The following is a 20,546-nucleotide window of genomic DNA, read 5'->3' as shown; positions in this document are numbered from 1 at the left end:
AAAAATCACAAACTGTTTCTTTGTATTTATTTTAAATTGAACATTTATTGTCAATATTGGGCTTGCGGATCATGTGGGTACTAGGGTACTCTTTGCTGTGTGTGGATGACCATGTCGGTCAGCCACCACCGAAGACCAATTTTGACCCAGGAAAAACCCAAACTGGAATGATGGAGAGACTCAAGAAGAAGTGACGACATGTAGAGCAACAGGACGTTTCTGGATGGCTAGTTGATGAATTTATGTTGGTGATGTGGAGTTAACTATCTTCAAGTCTTTGATTAGCATATTCTGTCATGATAATCTATAAAATCGCTTGTGTGGGAACTGTTGTAAGATGCCTACAGAGTGACATGCTATTACATTTGTGTGTATGTGGCAGCTTGAGGAGACTCACAAATGTGCTGTACTACAACAACTGTGTTTGTTTGTTGCATGTTTCTTACACGAACTTCCGGCGCTGCACTGTGGCGACGAGTGCCTACTATCTATCTAACTCTTCCTCTTCTCAACATGGACTGTGTGTTCCCGGGGGTGGGGTTTATGTAAATTTTAGGTTCAGTGATGTCACTAACCTGGGAGGAATGTCATGTAGTCCCTATCAGCCGTTTGTTGTAGTCCTTAAAAAAACTATTTCTTTAAAAGCAAATATCTCCCTTTGCTTTGAACTTTGAGCGTTGTAACTTTGCAGATGTTGTTTATGTTCAAACAGCAACATTACAAACTAACTAAAGTTAGAAAAGTGAAATCATAATCAACCACCCCTTTTAAGGTACAATATGTATTTTCATATTTTCATATATATTCACCTCTTCAAAACAGTAACAAAGGTGTAGATTGCCACACGCGAGTCCCGGGAGGGGAATGAGGAATGAGGACATATATATATATATATATATATATATATATATTTATTTATTTATTTTTTGTTACATATATATAATGTATATATTATATATTTTTTGTTACATATATATATATATATATTTTTTTTTTATGCATTTTTATGTTTTATTGATGCGTCAAAGGCATTTAATAGAATCAATCATGAACGACTGTTTGTAAAATTGCTTGATAGAGGTGCTCCTACATTTTTTGTGAGAATTTTTGTGTTTTGGTATGCCCATCAAACGTTTCAGGTTAAATGGGATAATGTTGTATCTGCTCCGTTTCATGTCAGTAATGGAGTGAGACAAGGAGGAATTATGTCTCCTATTTTATTTAATGTTTATATGGATGATCTGTCAGACCAGTTAAATAGGTTAAAAACTTGCTGTCTTGTGGGCAACATTGTTGTTAATCATTTAATGTATGCAGACGATCTTCTCCTGCTCTGTCCATACAGCGTTGGGCTGCAGCAGATGCTGAAAGTCTGCTCGCAATATGGCTTAGATTATGATATTAAATATAACACTAAGAAAAGCCACATAATGGTAGTTAGAAGCAATGAGGACAATAAATCAACTTTTCCGACTTTTTATTTGTTAGACAGCCCTCTTGCTGTGTGTGAGGTAGGTCAAATATTTAGGTCATGTTATATCTAATGACTGGACAGATGACAAAGACCTATATCGTCAGCGCTGTAAAATTTATGCTCAAGCAAATATGCTCATAAGGAAGTTGTGTTCAGACTCTGTGAAGTGCTCTCTGTTTAGAACCTATATTACACCGCTAAAGGAATATAAAGGAATGAAGACATTTCATTCTACCAAACTACCCGCAAGTGCTGAATTACTACTCGCACAAGTCAGTTTATTTTACGAATTAAACTTGTGAGGTAACGCATCGCTTTTTCACTAGGTCTACACTATCACTGCATTTGAGTGTGTTATAAGTTATAATGTTATACTATGTGTTAGTTTGTTGGCTGTATGAGACTAGCAGGAAGCTAGATCAACATTAGAATATCGTACTGATCATATTCTAACATTTCATCATGTTGAGCTATATAACATTGATGTGTTTTATGTACATTTGCTCACCTGTCTAATAAAGCACATGCAAGAGCATTCTCTGTCAAGTCGAAGTTTGTCGCAAAGCTCTCGGCATCTCAAAAACACCACGCCAAAATGTATCCTCGTTTTATTTCTCCTTTTGCTTGCCATGGTCCATAATGTTTGAACGAAACAACAACAGCGTGCCGTTACGCAGTTTTCCATGTATGTTGCCATGGTTACTATGACCAAGTGAAACAGCGCTGCGGCCTCACAAGTTTAATTTGTTAAATAAACTGACCAGTTTGAGTATCAATTCAGCATTTGCGGGTAGTTCGGTAGAATGAAATGTCCTCATTCCTTTATATCCGCGGGACTCGCGCTGGTTATAGCAATCTCTCTCATTAGCCCTGCTTCATACCTCAGTCATGTTAAAAAACATCAATGTATTCACTTATCCATAAACATATTTCCCCATAAACATTATTAGATCCATCGGCATGACGACAAGTTCCATGATTCTGCTCATTCTCTGCGTCATCAATCTACGCCTTTGCTATTGTATTGAAGAGGTTAGCGACCCCTAGCAGCGAAAAAAATACACATTGTACCTTTAATGCTCTATCGCGTTTCAAAGTAATGTAACACCTACACTAAACCCTACCCTAAATTTACTGATAGAGTTAACTAAAGCAAACGGGATATGAAAACACATTTACTGAATCAACCATGGCATTTCAGCTTGCTTCTTAGTCTTGTTTCACAGGACTTGTGCAGTGCGCTCCACATTGCAAGTGCTGTACCAGGTGAGCTACCGAGCAAGTTTACTATATTAGAAAATACATACATATGGAGTAGAATATGTGATGCAAATGTCAAAATGTATTAGTTTACAAATGGTAAGTGCTGAGCTCATAATAATAGTGTTGTGCAAGGAAACACACAAAAGTCTTTAATAATCTGCCCCTGTAATCATAATTTGTGTGAAAAGGAATGAAAGTTGTTGAAAAAACTGAACACTGAAAACTGCAGTGAATTGTATGTATGTTTATGGTGTTTTGCGGAAATATAGGTAGAGGCACGTTTTTTTAACAAGCCTTGGTAAAAAAAAAAGAAAAGAAAAAAAACGGAAAAAAACAACTAGTTTGTAGCTTCACTTTTCAGTGTTTTTTAGACTAGAGTGTTGTAATATTTCAACCTTAATCAGGACACTCCTGCTTACTTTGTCCTGTAGTGACACAATACAATGGAGAACACTAAATCTCACACAAGAGATGCTTGAACTGGAAGAAAATCTTAAATCCCTTGCTGGGGGAAGAGATGATGAAAATTACGATCCATAAACCTCATAGCGGCTGCAATCATGTGAAACGCATCAGGAGATCCATGCAAAACTCAAATCAAAATGTAAACAGGTAAATTACACACACGCCTTCACATTTATCGTTTCTTAATGTTGTTTTTCTTCAGTCAGAATGATTCAAGAGCTACTCAATCCTTTGGCTCACAGCTCTTGTTTCTTTTCCAAAAACCTGCTTCAGGTTTTATTTGTAGTTATTATCTGTTTTCCATAAAAATTGGATTCACTACGAAGTCAGCAGCTTCCAAAACATTTAGTTCCTACAGGACGCAGCTGCTCATCATTTCAGAGGTGAGACGGCATTAATCAGAGCCCATCACAAACAACATTACTAAATGCAAAGCGGCAAACCCTGCAGCCCCAGGCCCTGCAGTCCAAAAACATAATCCGTAAGGAAATTTGTCTCAGCTGTTTTTTACAGTCTCGCTTTTTTCGGCTTGAAAGATTTCCAGTCATTGCTAATATGCATAATTATCCAGAGCAGCCAAAATGACACAACAAGAGACACACAACAAACCTGCATTTAACATTTACTGCTTAGGTTCTATTAAAGCTGAAGCTATTTGTCGTGTACAACAATTGAGATTATGATAAAAAAAGCTGCAGTGCTTGTTTGTAGGGCTGCACAATTGTTGTCATTACACCAGTATGACTATAAAATAATAATAATAATACTGTAAAATAAAATGATTGTTATTATTTATTATTATTATTACTATTTAAGAAAAAAACGTATAATAATTTTATTTTACAGTAGAACTGTAAAATTACAGTACTAATTTTTATGTATTAATTTCTTCATTTTCAAATGTTAAAGGGGTTGTGAACTGCACTTTAGAAAAAAAGTTTTTAATGTTTAAAAAGTTTATAAATGTTTTATACAGTTTTATAATTGTCACGTGTTAGTGTTTGTTTGGACTCTCAGTTTGTATTTTGATTGGTTCCTGTTCTCCTTTGTTCTTTTCTCGCCACTCCTTTTGTTTCTATGGTTACCGTCATGTGTTCTGTTAATCAGTGTAATCTGTGTTTGTATTTAAAGGGATACTCCACTTTTTTCGGAAATATGCTCATTTTACAACTCCCCCAGAGGTAAACAGTTGAGTTTTACCATTTTAGAATCCATTCAGCCGATCTCCGGGTCTGACGGTACCACTTTTAGCATAGCTTAGCATAGATCATTGATTCTGACGAGTCCAGTAGCATTTCTTTCAAAATGACCAAAGAGTTTCAATATTTTTCCTATTTAAAACTTGACTCTTCTGTAGTTAAACCGTGTACTAAGATCGACGGAAAATGAAAAGTTGCGATTTTCTAAGCCTATATGGCTAGGAACTATACTCTCATTCCGGCGTAATAATCAAGGAACTGTGCGGCCGTACCATGAGTGCAGCAGGCGTAATGATATGACGCAGCGCCTGAAAATAGGTCTAATAGGTTAGACAAACTTAGTCCCGGTCACGTTGGAAGAAGTTACCGAGCTGGGGACTATTTTCAGGCGCTGTGTCATATCACTACGCCTGCTGCACTCATGGTACGGCCGCACAGTTCCTTGATTATTACGCTGGAATGAGAGTATAGTTCCTAGCCATATAGGCTTAGAAAATCGCAACTTTTCATTTTCCGTCGATCTTGGTACACGGTTTAACTACAGAAGAGTCAAGTTTTAAATAGGAAAAATATTGAAACTCTTTGGTCATTTTGAAAGAAATGCTACTGGACTCGTCAGAATCAATGATCTATGCTAAGCTATGCTAAAAGTGGTACCGTCAGACCCAGAGATCGGCTGAATGGATTCTAAAACAGTAAAACTCATCTGTTTAACTCTGGGGGAGTTGTAAAATGAGCATATTTCCGAAAAAAGTGGAGTATCCCTTTAAGTTCTGTCTGTTCTGTCAGTCCTTGTCCGATCTCCGTCTTATTAAGAGTGTGTGAACTTTCTGTCTGTCTGTACCTGTATGAATTATATTGTTAGTAAAAGTTTGCATTGGAACTTTTGATTCTCCTTCGTCTTCTTCTGCCTGCACCACACCGTGACAATAATGTTCTTGAGGTTAGCAAGATTTTTACATTAAAACCATCATAAGTTTGAAGTAATTTTGACCCTCTCTTTGAAATACTCAAGAGTTGTTGTTTTTTAAGGCATGCCGCATTCAAGACTTGGTAACTGCTATGATTAGGTAACAGTTTTGCATATTGAAATAAATTTCAAGTCCCCATCATTACACATGTGTAACTGTTTTGAAATTTTCTGATGCTTAAAAACGGCAACCGGTGAAATTCAGCCATACATGTCTGAGCCATAGTCTGATCCCAAATCAGAAGAAAGCAAATCTACACCTCAAATCCCATGGATACTCCAGTCTGTGACGGCATGGTAATTAGTCATCTTCTCATTTATCATCATTTTATTACATCATATTAGTGTAGAAACAAAGATGCTACAGAAAGGGGTTTATCTTGTTACATATTAAAACATTTGCTAACTGTGAAACATTTATGCGTATTACATAAACTATATTTCTTACAACCAAGATTTAGAAAGTACTTGGAGTTACCAAAGTTATAGCTCACAGAATAACTTGCGGCGTTTCGTGCAAACGAATTTGTGAATAAATGACAATCGTTTGCCGCACTGCTGTTCTTATATTCATTGTTCATCAAGTAAAGTGAGTACATATCAAATGATCTGTAACAGACAAAGCAATGTTATACTCACACATATTCTATACTCACACATTATTGTCGTTTCCAGTATAGTCGGCACTGCTTCATCTTTTATTTTTAGTCTCTGAAAAGCCAGCGTCAAACTGTGTTTGCTTTCACTTCAACATTAAAATGAAGCGAACAAACGAACAGTGTCTTACTGACATGATCTGGAACTTTTATCCACGCTTTCTTAATGTTAGGATCACAAAGGTAATGCAAAGACTGTTTTTCAGCAACTTGCCACTTGCTCGAGTAATCCTGTGTACTTGCATCTCTCTCATTTTTACTATTACATGACATGCGTGAATCGGTGGGACGGAAGTCATACTGATATAAACTCCGAAATGAGTTGGTTTTGGGAGCTTGGTAACAATAAAAGCTGTTTTTGGACTAACAAGGAACTTTTGAGTTCTGAAACTCACAGGGTATTTTTATAGTACAATGACCTCTTATATGTCAAAAGGTCAAGGACAATTTTAATTCCTCAATTCATGACCCCTTTAAACCATTGCGTATAAAAGAACACACTTCACTCTAAAACAGACAGTGCATATATTTACAGTATTTAAATAAACTGGCAGGTTTTGTCAGTGTCAGGCTTGTAGTAGTAATATAAAGCGCATGACAAAGGAGAAGAAAACAAAGTAGTATTTATTAAATACAAACTCAGGAGATTGCTGGAAAATAACAGAACACAACTACTCTTATTAACATAGACGAGACCGGACAAAGGAACTGAAAAAACACAGGGCTTGAATACTAGAGGAACGTAATTAACTTGAATCAGAACAGGTGTGTTAGACTAATTAACAAATGAGGAAATTAACTAGGAAATCAGGCAGGAAATATAGGAACAGAACATTAGGGCTCTTTACACAACACCATTTTCAACTAAAACCGTAAAACTTTGTATGCGTTTTGGCCGTCCATTTACACGACAACGGCGTTTTGGGTGCCTGCAAACGCAAACTTTTGAAAACGGGTTTCAAAGTGCAAGTTTTTGAAACCGGTCTCCATGTCAACAACAAAAACGCGAATCTCTGAAGACGATGACGTCATGCACATGCGTATTACGTGTTCAACCTATAGAGTTTCATCGCCATCTAACGGCCTGGTAGAAGAATACAGCGTTTTTAGTCATTTTCGCGGATCCGGGTGACAATGGTGTCGTCAGTACGTGGAAAACTCAAAGGAAAAACGTCTCCGTTTTAAGCATATCGCCGTCGTGTAAACGTACCCTTAGAAAACGAAACCAAAACAGATTACACATGACAATAAGCCATAGTGATTCCAGTTTTATCTTATTTAACCATGCAGCCCAAGTGTACATGTTCTTATGGTTAGTGATAAACACTCCCTTAATGTCCCCACCTTAATGCTTTCAGAAATTGTAGTGAATTTTAAATGAATATTGGCAGATAATTATTGATAATAATATAATATAATATAATATAATTGAGATTTGAACACAAGCTCTGCCCTTGTTGGCTGTTTTCACACACATCTTTCTAGGTCCTGGTGCTTCCATAAACAGCACTCATGAAGACGTTTCTTTGTCAATACAGTGCTGTAGTTATTTAGGTCATCGTGACTGCACGCAACTGTTTCTGGTGGAGCCTGATTTGGGTTTTATTCTTCCTTTCTTTCTTTCTTTCTTCTTCTTCTAAGCCACTTAAAGCAGCCTTGGTGAATCTTGTGTAAATCTATGCATTCATACATTCAGAGCTTACACCAATTCTGAACCCAAATCTCCCAGCATGCTCTGCGTAAAACTCTCACAATAGAACTTCAGCAAAAGCAACTCCTAACTGCGGGAAAATCGTCTATATTTAGAGGAGCACTCATTGTTGTGCTTCACCAATCCAGCGGGATAAAACCATCTGGAAAAAAAATTCTGACAAAGCATGTCTTCTAATGAGCTGGTGCAAATAAACATTTATAATCAATAGAAAATGTGCTGAAATGCTGAGATTGAAACTGCCTGCGAAAATTGTGCGAGTGGGCATCTGTTCTGAGAGCAGCAAATTTATGAGCAGATATGGGACTGTGTGTGTGTGTGCGTGTGTGTGCGTGTGCGTGTGTGCCATGAGCAATATGTGTGATGTTGAAGTGTGCCTGGAAACATGCTGAAGGAAATTAAAACAAAGACTCAGAGTTTATTTCAGCAATAATCTGTTATATTCAACAGAAACCAGGCAAATCTTTTCCAATCATTCCTTTTTGAATTTCTGTCAGCGACATAATAGTCCTTCTGGAGCCAGACACTTTCCAGCCTGTTTGTTCTCAAAGACAAAATCCTCTTTCAGGTAGAGGCATATCGCTGCAAGTCTGCATGTACTACATGTGTGTATGAAAGAAACACAGAAAGAAAGAGGATACCGTATATAAATTCCTCATGTGAATTGCTGGAAGTGTTTCTTTCAGCTGTGGCGTATTACCAAAGGCTTTAGCTCGGAAGCTGAGGATAATAGTTTTAATATTCATTCTTTGATGATTTCTGAAATCACCCAAGAAAAGAAAAAAAAAACCTATATGCAATTCAAATGACTTGTGACTTCCCAAATTCTCATAAATAATCATGATCTGAAATACCGGCTCATGCATTTTAATCTGGAGCCTAATTTGCCTCAATCCACGGCTTCCCTTAGCATGATATTAATTGTAATAGGATCAAAACAAGGAGAGAATTTATTTGTCTCAAAAGAATAGTTAACAAAAAAGTAGCAACACTAACTTGTTCAGTTTTGTGTTCAATGTTCAGTTTTCAACGTTGATAATAATACGAAATGCCATTTCAGAATCATCATCATATTAGAATAATTTCCCAAGTATCATGTGACACTGAGGCCTGGAGAAAAGATGCTGAAATCACAGGAATAAATACTGTAATACATTCAACTAGAAAACAGTTATTTTAAATTGAATTATTTCACAATATTACTGAAATTTTGATCCTATAAATGCAGCCCTTGTGAGCATTAGAGACTTTCAAAAACTTTAAATAATCTTACAGACCCCAAATTTTTGAAGTGTAAATTTTGCAGACAAAATGACTTTTTTTGTTGCTGTTTTTAATTTCACATTTGTATTGTGAGTAAATGAGGAGGGGAATAATCACAAACATGTTGAACAGTCCCGTTTATTCTAGAGAATCGGTTCATTCGGACAGTTTATAAGACCGTAAATTAACCTATTTAAAAAGTAAGGCACATATTTGACTACCTGCTATTCATTACTATTTGTATACTATATTATATAGTACTACATAATACTTTAGTATTAATATATGCTGTCACCCTAACAGAGGACAAATTATACATCACTGGATAATAATACATTTAGATATGAAAATATCGATAACTCAAATAGTTTAATTGTAGCTGGCTACTTTATTAGCAGCTTTTGCTGATGCTAACTACTCTTTAAAAAAAGTAGCTTGTCTTTATTTTAACTCCCACTCATGAGTGCTGTCAAAGCAAGAGAGGTGAACTGCCAGTGTATGGAGAAAGCAAACTGTCAGGCACTCCATTAGTCCCGCCTGTTTGTGATAAAATCGTAAACGTTTCTGTTATAAGAGACAGTGTGCATGTATGCGTGCGTGTGTGTGTGCGGCCCCGGTATTCCCTACATTATGGGGACCAAATGTCCCCACAAATATAATAATACCAGTAAATTTGGACCTTGTGGGGAATTTTTTTTTTTTGGTCCCCATGAGAAAACAAGCTTATAAATCAAACAGATTGATCTTTTTTGAAAATCTAAAATAGCAGAAGGTTTTCTGTGATGGGTGGGTTTAGGGGTAGGGTTAGTGTAGGGGAATAGAATATACCGTTTGGGTAACACTTTATAATAACATTCAGTTGTAAGTCATTTATAAGTGGTTAGTTAATGATGAACTACTCATTTACAAAACATTCATAAATGATTAGCAAGAATGATGTGTGACACATTTACAAGTGATGAATAGTTTACACTAGATTAGGGGATGCAGATTCATGCGTTTACACATCATCTATAACAGGTGTTGAACACTGTAGAGTGTACTGTAGTGTAAGTGCTGATTGGTGAGGGTATAGACAGCTGTCTTCTCTGAAACACATGGAGTCTTTAACCACTGTGCACCTGATGTGAGCAAAACATACAAAAAAATGTAACCATTTATTAAAAATGTATGAACCGCATAGTCATGTTTTGTAAATGATTAGTTAATCATTAACTAATCAAATGTAAAGGACTTATAACTGAATCTACAAAACATACATAAAATAATGAACATATCACTTATTAATAATTTATGAATGCATAGTCATGTTTCGTAAATGATTAGTTAATCATTTACTAATCACTTGTAAATGACTTGTAAGAGAATTTACAAAACATACATAAAATGTTAGTATATCACTTGCTAATCATTTATGAATGTTTGTAACTAACCACTTATAAATGACTTACAACTGAACGTTATTATAAAGCGTTACCACAGTGGGTACAGTTTAAAACATGGAAACCCAATGTGTGTGTGTGTGTGTGTGTGTGTGTGTGTGTGTGTGTGTGCGCAACTGGTATTTGCAACAGCAGCAGGCCTGTTATGACGATCGATTGCAGATGGCTGCTGATGATCAGCTGTCCAGCTCTCAGACAATCTCTGCAAAGCTTCAGTGGAGACCAGCGCTCAGGGCTTAAGGCAAGAAAGCGGTAGGTTCCACCGTCACACCACGCCGTGGGCTTTTCAGAGCCACAACAATCCAGTATCTCAGCTGAAGAATAAAGCTCAACAAACTGTAACATGCTTCAATGTAAAATCCAAATGTAATTTTGCTTCTAAAGGTCACATATTTGGCAGGGTAGGCTGGTGCCTGTGCAGCTTGCCAGAGGGGGAATATGGGAACCCCGGTTTAATATCTGCCTTTTATTCCCCCTGCCGTGAAAGGGAAGAGCAGAGAGAGCAGTGGATGAAACACTAGGATTAACACACTGGAGGGAGGGCGCAAGGCTTTACCTGAAACCAGCTGCTGCCCGGTTAAGCCCATCGGCACAATGCCCAGGTTGTTCATGGCGGTGGCCCAGGCACCGGGATCGGCCACGGGAACGTTGACGTGGCTCTGCTCGGTTCCCAAACTGCCAATGCCGTCTGCTGCTGCAAAAGAGAATACAGTCAATTAGGCTACGTTCTCACTGTGGGATCGAAAACTTCATTTACTTATGAGTATGAGTCTTGAAATGTCCCGTTCACACAGCAACTTAGAGTAGAGTCTCGAACACTGTCTGTGTGAACGTGCAAAGGGTGTCAAGGCCGTATTCTCTTACAAGTAACCAAATCGACAGTGACAACGCAATATCAAAGAAATAAAACTGAAAAGTCAATTTTGACTCAACAAGACTCCAATCTTCATCCATTTAATTTCAATCTTCACTGCCCACGAGTTCATCCATCAAATCTTCATTAACCGACAGCAGCTTTTATTTCTGGGTGAAGAGCGGAGCATTCAAGTGACACGTAACTCAAGCACCGGGACAACAGTGACAGGATCTAAAACCTTCAGATGACACACCGCTCATATCTCCGTCACTGTAAGTTACTGAAACCAGTACAAATACAGGACTGAGAGCCTTATTCAGGACCTATTTTTGCTTCAAACTGTTTATGTTGCAGTACTGAATGTCTTATTATCATTAATGTTGAAAACAGTTGCGCTTAATATTTATGTGGAAACCGTGATGCTTTTTTTTCATGATTCTTTGGTGAATAGAACGTTTGAAAGGACAGCATTTATTTGAAATAGAAATCTTTTGTAACAATAGAAAAGTCTTTTTGTCTTTATCTTTTGATCACTTTAATGCATCCTTGCTGAATAAAAGCTTTAATTTCTTTCAAAAACAAAAATCTTACCGGCTTAATTTTCCACAACGGACAGATGCGAGTCTGCCCTAGGATTTGCTATAACGAGATATCTCAGAAGACAACACAATCATCCTGCCTACGTTTGGAACAGTTTTCACATCATTAGCCTGCTTAAAATGCTGCCCACGTGGGAAGCTCACTAGGTTTTGGAAGCATGTGTGGTTTGACTAAACAGGGTACTGGACATAATTAGAGGAGGTTAGTTACCGCTCGCCATGGCCGGTCTTCAGTGTTTGTTTCTCTGGGTGCCACTGCTGCCACCTGAGCCCTTGCTCTTTCAAGACAGCTGGCCGAGGAAGAACGGAGCACTCAGGAACTCATAACAGCATTCAGAGGAACCTGCAGCACACACAAACGACACAACCACGTGAGAGCTGAGACGCCATTCAGTGGCGCTGGGAATCGTTTCCAAAAAGAATCGATTCTGAGGCGTTGGGAGTCGAGAATTGATTCCATCAAAGAGAATCGACACCTCTTTTTTTTTTTTTTTTTTTTTATAGAGCTAATCATTAATTTGCCTCCCGGTCGCTTGCTAATAGTGATGAAAAATCTGATTAATTTCCTCGAATGCGTAATGATGTCACTACACTGAAAAAAAAAGAAAAAGATGCTGCCTTAAATTTCAAGTACAATCAACTAGGATGTTTAAGTCATTTCAACTTAAATTACAGTACACTGAACTGACTTAAAAATTAGTTGAATCTTGTATACTGTATATATATATATATATATATATATTTAAAAAAACACTTTGTTTTACAGTGCCCTTGTTTATTGTTACATGTACTTACCATGGTAATAACAGTAAATTATGCATAATTGCATGCAACTAACCCTCAACCAAATCCTACCCTAACCCTATAGTAATATACCAATATTTTTGATGAGTTAACGCAATGTAAAAACATATGTTTTCATAACTTATGGACCATATCATTTTTTGTGTAGTGTAGTATGTATTTATAACAACTCATTGTCATGGTATGTCACGCTGAAAAGTTCAAATAAAGCCACATATGAGGTTTGTCACTGTTTCATTCTGTGATCCTGCATGTCGAATAGCTGACTGACAAATACTGATTAGCCTATCTTGGACAAGTTTAAATTGAAAATTTTGGGTAACACTTTACAATAAGGTTCATTAGTTAACATTAGTTAATGTATTAACATAAACTAACAATAAGCAATACAGTCGTTACAGTATTTATTCATCTTTGTTAATAATAGTTAATAAAAATACAGTTGTTCATTGTTTGTTCATGTTAGTTCACAGTGCATTAACTAATGTTAACAAATACAACCTTTGATTTTAATAGCGTATTAGTAAATGTTGAAACTAATATGAACTGTTGTTCATTCTTAGGTCATGTTAACTAAGGTAGTTAACTAATGTTAACTAATGAACCTTATTGTAAAGTGTTACCAAATTTTGCACCTAAAACAGACATTTAAACACAAACACTGACTTGTTCTACAGGTGGATGTAAAAAGTATGTAAAAAGTATAAACTAGTCTTATAAACACTATAATTTAGTTTAAAGGGTGAAACTGGGGTTTCACTTTATTTTGATGGTCCTTTAACACATTATGTTGACTCATTAGAGTGTTAGTAGAGTATTAGTAGACTGGTAGGGTTAGTATTAGAATAAGTTGAAGATGTAGTTGCAAAGTTACTCATAGTCCAGTAGAATGTCGGTTAAAGGACCATAACAATAATGAGAGTATCATGTAGACAAAAGCAAGAGTGAACACGTTCCTCCAATTTTTCAAAAAACAAAGAACTGAAAAAGAATAGAAAACAACAGAACCAGGAATTGGAGTCGATTCCAGTCCCAGCATTGAGAGCACAGCCACACTTTTATTAGGACTATTCAATGCGGCCGCTCGGTTCCCAACGCTCCAGCCAAACACACAGCCACAAATGCCTCTTCAGATAGAGCGAAGCTGTAAATAGCCATGATAATCACTAAAGGAGAAATCCCACAATAACTCTCATTATCGCATCCTAATGTGCAAACTCTTACCACCACACCGGGTCCAATAGTTCCTACAGCTGCTGTAACAGGACTGCAGGAAAAGCCTTCAAGGACATGTAGATCCTTAATGCCACTTTCAGACATTCTGTCAGTGCATCCGCTTGGAATGACTTACAGCTGACCCATCAGTCTTCCATCAAAATGACACATGTCATCAGCTGATGGGTCAAAGAGTGTGTGTGTGTGTGTGTGTGTGTGTGTGTGTAAGTGTGAGATCCGACCCCCTCCCTCCTCCAGCACTCTCTATCCTCACGCATTATATCATCCTGGAAATCAAAGTCTGGGAGATGGGGCCATTAAGCTGTTTAATACGGGTTGGAATAATGGATCCCATATGCGGCGAAAGCGCAGTGCTCTATCCCCGGCGGGGTTGTGAGAGTGAAGTATCATCAGTATGCCGAACGCGTTCCTCTCTGCCACTCTAAACCACAGCACATTATTCAAATCTGACACGCGGATATCAACTTAGGAGCACGATGCAATTCCCTTTAATTGAGAAACAATCATATCACAACTTTAATTAGGCACAGTGTTACTGTGTTTGCGTTTTATTTGCAGGAAATGGATATCTGGTGAAAAAGTGTGTGGATTTTAACTCTTTTGGAACAATGGCTGGCATCTCCGGTTGAAAAATATGGAGCATGAGAAACGTGGCAGGTGCTCCTCAATAGCACTCAGAGCACTTAACTCTAAATCCTACTGTATCACATTTGATATGCACATTTCTAAGGCATCGAAATTATAAACGTGATCAAAACGTTGTTAAAAAAACAGTTGTACGCAATATACAACATGCCTTCTGTCATCTGATTGAGGGTTTATGCTTTTTTTTATAGCAAGTTTTAGTGTACTTGTAAAAACGTCTATACGTTACTTTAAACCTCTAAACATTTATGGAAAATGTAAGAATGACTTTTGAATTATTATTAATATTTAAATATGAACACTGACTGGACTGATACAACTTTACTGGAATATCCATACATTAGTAGTTTGAAAAATCATGTTAAAATGTACATATTAAATATGATACATCAGGCTTTTGAGGAACGCTTATTAATCTATTACTCATTAATATTCATCTCTCAGTCATCATTGATCTGCATTGCATTATGTTTTGCCTCCCACAATAAAAAAATACAGAGCTTTGGTCATAAAACTAAGCATTTAAATATCATATTTTTAAGATGTATTACTGCAAAATATAGCGTGACAACTGATATTTTTATGCATCGTATGTAATTCTGCTATACTGTTATAAAGATCTCATTGATTTACATTGCAAGCTATCAGAATTTCATATTTTTGCCCAAAAAATTATCAGCAACTGCATTAAATTGCATAATAATAATAATTATATATAATAATTATTTTGTCTAAACATTCAAAAAAACTTCCATTTAAAAAAATTAAATAATTATTTCTTTATTTCATATCTCAGGCTTTACAAAGTCAGCATGACATAAAAATGTACCTTAATGCATTTTCCTGGTCTTATTGTGCATGATTTATGGTTGCATGCTATTGTTTGTGACATTGCATGCACATCTTCATAATATTTCATCAAATTTTAAAAACTTGCTTTGTCTGTGAAATTACTTTCCTATTCTGGCAACACCACTTTATATGATCCAATCATAAGAAAAGGGAGATTCAATCAATTTCTGAATGATGCATAAAATCAAGTCCTGCCCTATATGTTGTCATTTTAATATATGCTGTTTCCCTCTGAAATATGCCACATAACACATTATAATAAAACATTCAGATTTTACCTCAATGCATCCATAAATGCATGAGACCAATATTGCTTGACATGTGCACATGTATTACTCAGAAGTCAATTTCAAAGCTAACAAAGAATGCAATTTTGCATTATGCATTCTTCAGTGTAAACGTGCTAGATGGATGTGTTTGACCGTTGTGCTTGTGTGTTACAACTTTTGCTGTGTCTCGGCATTCTAAAAATGAAGAACTCAAGTTAAAAGTAGTTCAAAAAAAAAAAAAAAAAAAAGTCTCTAGACCTTGCTTTTCACATATTTAAACAAAAAAAATATGCAATGTGAATTGCCCCCAAGAATTCTTAGTTCTCATTTAGGCCTACATGTTTTATTTAAGTTTAAAAATTGTTTCTCCTAAAATTCTTACCATTTGTTGACTTACAGTAAAAGACTAACACTATAAAATGTTGCAAATTTGGTCTTGGAAAAATATGATTACAAATACAGTAGTGAACATTTGAAGTGGATCAAAACCTTTCATCAAAGTTATACATGAATTTTGAACAATACCCGTTCTTGTCTAAGGACAACTTTGATTAACTTTTTTGATCCACTTCAAATGTTGACTACTATATTTGAGGTCATTTTTTGAAATATTTGATGTTTTAGAACAGATTTCGGCATGTTTGCAAATCTGAGCACATTTTGAGATGTTGCTGAGATGTTTTCTGAAACTCTAGTGGTTCTCAATCCTGGTTCTTGGTGTCTTTACTAATAAGCTGATGAGGAACAGGACTGAGAACCAATGCTTTCAACATTTGGAGAAACATGTGAGACTACTTGCTTCTTTTTCACAGGAAATAAAATCTAATGAAAAGGAGACATAAGCAAATGTCTCTATTTTCTCTCCATTAAATAAAGTCTGGGAAAGGAGTGTCCAATCTTGTCCACCGTCTTGCAGAGTTTAGCTCCAACACACCTGCCTAGAAGTTTCTAGTGATCCTGATGACCTTGATTAGCGGGTTCAGGTGTGTTTAACTTTACAGTAATGAGGGCTATAGCTAAACTCTACTGGAAATTGGTTTCCCCTGGTTTAGGGGAAAACAACTGAAAGATTAACAAGGGCTGCGTCCGAAAGCATAGGCAGTTGGCTTTTTGCTTCGCTGCCCTATCAGGCAACATCACTTTGCAGGCAACATTTGCAACATTGAAAATACCTCCCAAAATTGATTTCCAAAAGGCTTCTGATGGAGCATAACGTCTAATGATAGAGAGGTGATGTTTAAGCAAATATTTAAGAAATATTTTACTACAATACCTATAAAAAAAAAAAACGATTCTCATAAAAGGTGAAAAAAAATTGGTCAAAAATGCACATTTCCACACAAACTGACCATCAAATGCAACTTTCAGACTCCATTTAAATTTTTTATCTTATGGAATCAAACGCACGGGATTGTGAGATATCAGAGAAGATTCAAAAAATCGATCAGATTGTGATCGATAGACTGGATGTGACTTGTTGCCTTCCTACCTCCGTATGCTGCCTGCGGAGGCAGCTTTTTTTCTCTTTCGAAGATCTCAGCCAAGATCTCATTTGTGATTTTTCTTTCCATGTGGGTGAAAAATCCAAAACATGCATACTAAGCAAGAGTATCCCTCACTGCGGTTAATGTGTCCTATGTGAAGGCAATGTAGCATCACAAACACGGCTCAATATAGCATCATCTCCTCCCTCATAAGGTCCAGAAGATAGCGTGTGGTAAAGCATGGCCAGCTGAAACACACCAGAGCTGCCACATCTCTCCTCCTATCAGTCTGTGTTTCTCTCACACTGGTCATTATCAACAAATCCCATGGAGCATTCGGCTCACTTTCGCATACCATGAAATATTTACACCATAATCCATGTTGCTTTTTATAATTCATGGGCTCACTTGACATTTCTAAATCATTTAGGTGGCATCCGCTCCCAAACAAGTCTATTATGATCGAGTTATGATTGGAGTCTATTATGAATTTTCTCATTCTTTTGCAATTATAATCAAGTTTTATATTTTCCATTCAAAAACTGGAAATAAATGGAATAAATACTTCCAGAACCAAAATAGCTTAAAAAGTGGCTGACCTCTGTTGTGCTCTATTTCTAACACATTTGTAAAAGTCTTATCCATTGTTGTGTTCTTCTGTCTACATCCATCTGATGGATCCAAAATGCCGAACATTCCAGCTCTCAGAACATCATGAGTGTCTGCTTTCAACCATCCAGCATACGGGTGATCTATTTATTCGCCTGAGGCCATGGAACAGATGATACACGTCCCACATGCTTCTCATGGTAAGACCAAATGCATTCTAAGCACACACCGGTTTAAAAATCTCAGCACAGCATGCTGTACGTCAGCAAATAGTCTCACCTACACAGAACTCGTGAAAGATTGTGACTACATCAACGCTTCATAATAACCCACCCATGGTGTATCTAATGTTTTGGTGCAAACACATCATACGCTCAACTTGCACACAACATTAGATTTATGGCACAATCTAATGTGCAAGCTAAATGACACTTGTAGACTTTCCAGGCATAAACCCCAATGGAGGAATTCACTTAGCACTATTCTATGAAAGCTTGTTTCCACCACAGACAATTGCAACTTTATTCTTCACAAATCTCACTTTGTTTTTAAGAGTTACGAGTTAGCATCCCACAATCACAATTCTGTGTTTATTACAGTCGTTTGCAGTCGTAGTGTGCCTACTTTTTCTTGATGTAGCCTACTATAGTTTTGTTATAAATAAGGAAAATATTTTCGTAACCAAGACAACTTAAAAAGCATCTGTTTCCGAAGCATTTATAAAACTCCTCTGACTTCATATCTCACAATGCAACAGTATTTCTTTCATACAACTCTCAGATTGTTTGGCATGGTATTGGATATGACAATGTTGATATGTTTGGTCTTGGCGGAATAGATCTGCTACGCTTCTGCTGTTTTTGCTGCTGCGGGACTTGCTACTGCCAATACAAACCCGACACGCTGCTGTGAGCAAGTAAGACATGCTGCTGCTGTACAATATAACGTACATGAATTACCCGTAGAAGATCTATACAGGTGGAGCTGGGGAAGGTGGAGGGTTTCTGAAAGCACACTGCACTGCTAAGGCAAATGCTAACCAAGTATTTGAAGGTTGAGCGGCGAGCTCATTGGCTACTGATACAGCAGGAACCAATCAGCTGTGCCCTATAGAGTTAAGGACCATCAGCCATCTAGAGTTTCATTACAGAACTTTGTCTCGCATTCCATATACAGTATATATATACAGACAGTATATATATAAAAATGTTAGAATTGCGACATAAACTAACAACCGTGAGAAGAAAAATCTGAATTGTTTGATGTTAACTCTAAATTGTGTCAGAATTGAAAGATATAAAGTTAGCTTTTTTATTTTTTAAATAGCATTGTGTCTTATGCATATTCAAAATGAATGTCAGTTTATATATGGAGGTGCTAATTCAGTTTTCATTCTACATCGTTTTTAGATTCTCTTTAAAATTTCTATACTGATCAGAACAAAACTGAAAAATAATGACTGTTTTTAAATAAGTTTCCCAGACTGGTTGCCATTGGTCAGTCAGAACTGATAGTCCCGCCCCCATACCCACATCATTGGTTGAGTCAGTGCTGCTGTGTTGGACTGATTAGAATGCATAAACAAACACAGCAAAGCTTTGACAGCAGCACATAGCCACAGTGTTTGTGCTTTTAAGGGAATCAACCTACAAAAAAGGCTTACTTACAGTTGTGTCTGCATATTAAGCCTGGATAGCAGAGGAAAATATTAACATCAAAACAATTACACACATCATCTTTAAGTTAAGCCTCTGCTAGTCTTCTCTTTTCTGACATCTCGCAGTGCCCTGGTTTTCCTTCCTGTTTCGCTGGCGGACTAACATTAGGCGCATATATCACAGCGCTCTGATCTACATGAGTAGAACAGAGCTGTGAAAAGTCTAGCACTTACACCAGCACCTCCCTTTGATGGAAACAATATCATTCATAGCAGTGCAAATTGTTCCTAATAATACCATTAGCAAGGCACCATTACACCCAGGTCCGTTCATGGAGAAAAAAAAACATGTTTGAGAGGGAGAAAAGCCTGTTACTATCAACACCACACTGATCAGTTTAAAAAGACCAATCCAGATGCATTTAGTCAACTGACACTCTAAAAAGAGCATATAAAACGAAGGAAAGTTTTAACAACAATTTTTCCACCAGGAATTAACATCCTTAAAGCAATGCTTTGGCCTCAAGCCAAGCACAAGTAATTCAGATTCAGCACTCGTATCTGCCGCCCCAACTCCTAAGTAGCATATTCACTGAATGAAATGCTGAATGTGACACTGCATCCGAACAAAGAGAGACAATTCTCCATCCGCTTGTCCTGAACAGAGTCAGAGAAGCATAAATGGCTGTATAGGAGAGGAGCTCTTAAGATCACTCAATGTACGACTAGACCTACTCCAACTGACAGAAGGGAACGCGAAGTGTTCGCGCACTTAAGCACAGTCAACTCACGGAGCAAAGACAGTGACAACACATCCAAGAGGAAGCATGTGTACTAAAACTAAGCAACAACAAAAGCGTGTGAGGAACGGCAGATGTTTACACTGGAGAGCGGTTCTTTTGATTGTGGTTTCTAAAACTCGTCTTTCCCTCCCACACAGTTCCTCGGAAACATGTACACCTTTGCATTATCCTAATCCCATTAGTGAGATGAAAAAGCTGGAGAATCCCTCAGTATGTATTCCAGAAATGTAATTCCTGCTGGAGCGTTGGTTAAGATCCGGTGAAGCACAGCTCTGATGGCTCTCTTTAA

At 37.1% G+C, this 20,546-nt stretch overlaps 1 protein-coding gene across 2 annotated transcripts in view; it reads right to left on the bottom strand.

Moving 5' to 3' along the window:
• The window catches only part of enox1 (ecto-NOX disulfide-thiol exchanger 1), a 115,643-nt gene that overhangs the window by 38,708 nt on the left and 56,389 nt on the right, over positions 1-20,546 (bottom strand). The window contains exons 2-3 of one of the 2 annotated variants that reach the window (XM_084420311.1): positions 12,110-12,241; positions 11,000-11,137 (exon numbers count right to left, since the gene is read on the bottom strand). In XM_084420311.1, coding sequence (XP_084276437.1) covers positions 11,000-11,137; positions 12,110-12,119 — 148 coding nt within the window. In that variant the 5' untranslated portion in view covers positions 12,120-12,241. The remainder of the gene's footprint in view (positions 1-10,999; positions 11,138-12,109; positions 12,242-20,546) is intronic. The other variant, XM_084420312.1, reaches the window with a different exon arrangement.

This window comes from Rutilus rutilus (assembly GCF_951802725.1).
Source record: "Rutilus rutilus genome assembly, chromosome: 10".
NCBI classification, from domain to species: domain Eukaryota; kingdom Metazoa; phylum Chordata; class Actinopteri; order Cypriniformes; family Leuciscidae; genus Rutilus; species Rutilus rutilus.
This window is presented reverse-complemented; position numbering and strand designations above follow the sequence as displayed.